General features: G+C 62.1%; 1 protein-coding gene across 1 annotated transcript in view; it reads right to left on the bottom strand.

The window, feature by feature from the left end:
- Window positions 1-4,864, bottom strand: part of NID2 (nidogen 2) — a gene marked incomplete at its 5' end in the record, with an annotated part of 10,565 nt that extends 5,701 nt beyond the window's left edge. Inside the window, 6 exons of the mRNA XM_026051495.1 lie at window positions 21-41; window positions 110-259; window positions 918-1,225; window positions 1,598-1,830; window positions 3,664-3,972; window positions 4,715-4,864. Coding sequence (XP_025907280.1) covers window positions 21-41; window positions 110-259; window positions 918-1,225; window positions 1,598-1,830; window positions 3,664-3,972; window positions 4,715-4,864 — 1,171 coding nt within the window. The remainder of the gene's footprint in view (window positions 1-20; window positions 42-109; window positions 260-917; window positions 1,226-1,597; window positions 1,831-3,663; window positions 3,973-4,714) is intronic.
- Window position 4,865: the final 1 nt, after the last annotated feature.

The raw sequence follows: 4,865 nt of genomic DNA, 5'->3' as shown, positions 1-4,865 counted from the left end.
CAGCCGCCCGCTCACCTCGCCGTTGAGGCGGTGCACGGCCCCTGCAAGGGCGCAGGCGCTGGGCGCTGGGCGGGCGCTGCTGCGCGCCGGCCCCGCGCCCGCTCCGTACCTTCGGGCAGGCAGTGCCGCCCGTTGCCGTAGTAGGCGTCGCGGCAGCGGCAGCAGGAGCCGCTGGCGTAGCGGGCGCAGACGGCGTGCGGCGAGCAGCGCCCCTCGGGCYCCTCGCACGGCTCCTCGCCCGCCGCGCTGTAGGTGAACACTGCGGGCGAGCGGGCACCGCGGTGAGCCACGATGTGCCCGGCAAGGCCTAGGGACACGCTGGGGAGGACGCGCGCAAGGAGGAGGCATGCAAGGAAATGTGCAACGAGGAGACGTGCAAGGAACATACATGCAAGAAGGATGCGTGCAAGAAGGATGCGTGCAAGGAAGATGTGTGCAAGGAAGATGCGAGCAAGGAGGATGTGTACAAGGGAGGACAAACTTAAAGGAGGACCCATAAGAGGATGAACACAAGGGAGGATGTGTGCAAGAAGGATGTGTGTAAGAGGATGAACACAAGGGAGGATGTGTGCAAGAAGGATGTGTGCAAGAGAGGATGCGTTCAAGAATGATGAGGGGAAGGATGAGGTGTTCAAGGAGGATGCATTCAAGGAGGGTGAGTGCAGGGAGGATGCATGCAAGGGGGCCAGAGCATCACCCTGGAAGCGGGTGCACCACGGGCAAGGCTCCGAATTGCAGTGCGCTTTGCAGAGCAGCCCGGGCTCAGGGCTTGCACCAGCTCCACAGGTGCCAGGGCGCTCCCCGCTCCTCTCTGCATCACTTTGCCCCGGGCCCCGTGAGGCCGGGCAGCAGCCCAGCGCGTGGCGAGGATGCAGCGGGCAGAGGAGCCCGCCGGGCCGGGCCCCAGCGCCGCTCACCGTCCGCGCTGGCGCTCACGTCCTCCTCCACGCGCACACCGTGCTGCCCGTAGCGGTGCGAGCTCGGGCCGGCCGGGAGGCTCCGCGCGGCCTCGCCGGCCTCCGGGCCGCCCTCCTGCTCCTCAGGGGGCTCCAGGAGACCCTCGGCGGGCTCGGCCCCACTGGGCGCTCCGGGCGCCGCCGGCTCGTCCTGGCCATGCGCCCAGGCGCCCGCGCGCCGCCCGCCGCCCGCCGGCACCACGTTGGGCAGYGGCGACGCGCTGCCGATGCGGAACACCCACACGCCGGGCACCATCACGTTGCTCGCCCTAGGGGACAGCGGCCAAGCCTGGGGACACGGAGGGGCAGCAGGAGCCAGGCCCCAYGTGGCACCACCCTCCAACCAGGGTCCCCAAGCTCGGACCCGCTGTTGTGGCTGGAGACAGCGCAGTGGCACCTGCACAATACGCTTCAGGGCCACAATTTCTGGTTCCTCTGCCTTCTCCTGGCCTGTCTGCTAGGACTTTGGCTGGCCACACGCACCCATCGGTGGTGCCTGACACTGGCGAGATGCCACCACCCACCCCAGCCGCTGCCCTCATGCATGTTGGTGGACACCGTTGCCCAACTGGCTCTCCCCRAACCACCCAAGTCCCCTTCTTCACCCAGCGCCCTGACGGAGCCCTCCATGTGCTGCCTACTGGTAGAGGTGCTTCAAGGCCCCTTCGCTGCTGGCCACGCTGTAGAAGAGCCCGTCCCTCTTGGGGTCGTCRCCGTCGCCACGGCTGAAGCCCACCCTGGCCGGCAGCTCCAGGTGGACGTTGTAGGACTCTTTGGGCCGGGTCCCGAAGAACTGGAGGCCGTCGTCGGGGTAGAGGAAGATGGCGTAGGCGTCCGCTGCGTCGTAGGCCACCAYGGCCTGGAACGTGTTGAGCTGCAGGACAGGGAGGGCAGGACACGCCGCGTGCGTGACGGGGCAGAGGCACCGGCTCACGTCCCCATGGAAGCCACCACAGAAGAGTGGATGCAAACCCGGCACTGGGAACGTGTTCCTCAGACCCTGCTGCAGCCTATGGAGCTGGGGTGGACCCAGCCACACAGATGGGGTGACCATGGACCTCTGCCTGGCGGGATGTCTGGAGAGAATGCAGGCACCTCAGATGTGCCCAGCCTTGGTGCTCTCCACATCCCTCCCACAACCACCTCCTTATGGACCCGGCCAGTGCCCCCGACACCGGCAGCGCTTCCCCTGTCCCAGTGGCACCGCAGAGCAGCACAGCCCACGCTTCCCGGGGAGAGCAATTTAAGCTCCGTTTCCTCAGGAAAAAACAGGCGGGCGCCTTGCTCACGCCCGTACATCCCGCTATAGGCACCGGCACCAGCCCCGCGAGCACAACCCTAACGAGCCACCGGAGCATCCCCACAAAGCAAGCGGCTCTGGGCACCGGGAAAACATTGCACGGGGACCGGAGCTGCTTTTCCATGCTGAAATTCTGCATCCGCCTGGCAGAGATAATGGCACTTCCTGCCGCTCCGGTGCTTCGCCAGAGGCCGGAGGGGACCGGGAAAGCACTGCCGGAGTCGGGAGCTGGGGTGAGCGGGATTTGGGATGCACGAGAGGTTGTATGAAATGAAATGAAATGAAATGAAATGAAATGAAATGAAATGAAATGAAATAAAAAAAGAAATGAAAATAAAATAAAATAAAATAAAATAAAATAAAATAAAATAAAATAAAATAAAATAAAATAAAATAAAATAAAATAAAATAAAATAAAATAAAATAATAAAATAAAACAAAAGGGGTGCTTGGTGGGAGCACAAGCAGAGTGTGCCCTCTCTGGGGAGCTTCCCCTGAGCTGCAACACTGTCTTCAAAAGCCAAAAAGGGCAGATTCTGCCCCAAGTGGGGCAGATTTTGAAGCAGAAGGCCCTTCATAATAAACAAACTCTGTGTTTCAACTTCCCGGCTCCAACAAGCAGCAAATTCAGCCAAGAAAGCAAAAAGAAAAGTGGTGCTTGGGGAATTTTTTCCTGCAGTTTTCACAAAGATGATAGGTAAAAAAAAAAAACAGGAATTTTGCAGACAACGCACAAACTGACTTTCCGCCCTCCTTGAATGAAACTTTCCACTAAGTGTCTCATTTCAAAGCAAGACTTCTTTTTTCCCCCCTTCATTTTGGCTTTAAAGCATGATCCAGCCCTTTTCGCGAGGAAAAACAATTGCGTGGAGGACCCGAGGCTGCGTTTTTGATGTCTGCAAGGTCACCGGTGCCACTTCTCCGGTTGCTTTTCCCACTTGCCAGAGAAGAGGAAACACCTTCCGCCTCCRTCCAAACCCCTTGCCTGGCCGCACACCAGCCCCATGTGCCCTGGCCTTGGCTGGGGCATCTCCAAGTATTTTTGCTCCGGAGAGTTATTTTTTCACACCTCCTTTCCACCCCCAGTTCAATGTAAAGGAGGCCCCATATAAAATATGTATGATCTGTAGAGGGCCATCCCAAAGCCACATCTTTGCYGAGCTCCTCTGAGCTCAATTTCCATGCGCTCTGCCCATCCTAAGCTGGCAGAACGGTCAATCCTGGCAGCTCAGGGGGTTGCCTGGATGCTGTGGGAGCTCTGGAGCATCCTCACCCATTTGGCGCTGCTCCAAGCCTGGAGCAACCATCCAGCTGCCCAGAAGGAAGAGTTTCAAAGTGGTGGGTGGATGTATCCATCCTAAGGAAGATGTATCCATCAGGAAGCCCACACCAGCCCGTGGTGCTCACCTTCTTGGAGGGCTCTGTGCCTGGTGGGAGCTCCTCGTAGGCGCCCACGTCCTCCCAGGTGGCGAGGAAGGCGTTGGTGGGCGCGAAGGACGCGGCGGCCTCGGGGAAGCCGGCGCGGATGTAGCCGGCCGCCCGGTGCAGCACGTCCAAAGAGTCGTCCTGCCGGTAGTAGATGTTCCCTCTGCCGCCCGTGGTGTCCAGGTCGGCCAGGAAGGGAGCGATGGCCGGGAAGTCCGTGGGGAAATCGTCGTCCACGTATTGCGTCTCTCTGGGGAAATCTTGCGTGGAGATGACCCCGTTGGTGCCCACCTGCAGGGAGAGCGGTGCAGGGTGGTCAGGGAGCAGCCCCCTGCCCTGTTGTCCCCATAGCTGGGGCATTTCTGTCCCGGTCCCCCCGCCAGTGCCCCCGGAGCGGTGTGGAGGGCTGGGAGCCAAGCCTGGGGGAGGGAGAGCGTGCGGCCTCTTCCAAGGAGGAAACAAAGACCTTGGGCTTCTCAGTCCCCTGGAGAGCGGCAGCTCCCGGGCTGTCCCAGCTGCAGCCGCTCCGCGGAGGAACAGCTGCAAAGGAAAAGGCCCCCTTGTTCCTCCGGAGCCAGGGAACGCCAGAGGCAGGACGCACGGAGGGGGAGGGAGAGCGGAGGCCTGCAGGGATGGACGGAGAACGGGCACGTGGACAGGCAGGGAGGAAGGGGCTGCAGGGAGGCAAGGCACGTGCGGAGATGCAGGGATGGACGCAGAACAGGCACGTGCGGAGATGCAGCCCTGGATGGAGGAGAGACCCCCTTGGGGGTGCAAGGATGGGGCAGAAGGGGTAGGTGAGGAGGGGCAGTGATCGGGAGGAGGATGAGGAGCTGCTGTGGGGGAAAGGGTGTGAGCAGAAGGAAGGACAGACAGAGCGGCAGAGGGAAAGGCTGAGCGATGGAAGAAAGGAGGGATGGGAGGAAAGGAGCGGGATGGATGGAGGGATGGCCAGAAGGGGAGGCGGAGGGGCAGAGCGGGGCACGGAGAGGCGGGAGGCCACGGCATGGAGGACGGGCGCGCGGGCACTCACGTAGAGGCGGCGGGCGGCGCGGCCGTAGAAGGGCAGCTCGCGGCGCAGGGTCACGGCCGCCGAGCTCTCGTCGTCGCCGGGTCGCAGGCGCGCGTCGCCGCGGGCCTCGCCGTGGGGCAGCAGAGCCCCCCGGGGCAGCGCGGCCGCCGCC

This window comes from Nothoprocta perdicaria, unplaced genomic scaffold (genome assembly GCF_003342845.1).
Source record: "Nothoprocta perdicaria isolate Ctin4 unplaced genomic scaffold, notPer1 scaffold_76, whole genome shotgun sequence".
Taxonomy (NCBI): Eukaryota; Metazoa; Chordata; class Aves; order Tinamiformes; family Tinamidae; genus Nothoprocta; species Nothoprocta perdicaria.
Note: the sequence above shows the minus strand (reverse complement) of the source record. Positions and strands in the feature narration are given on the sequence as shown.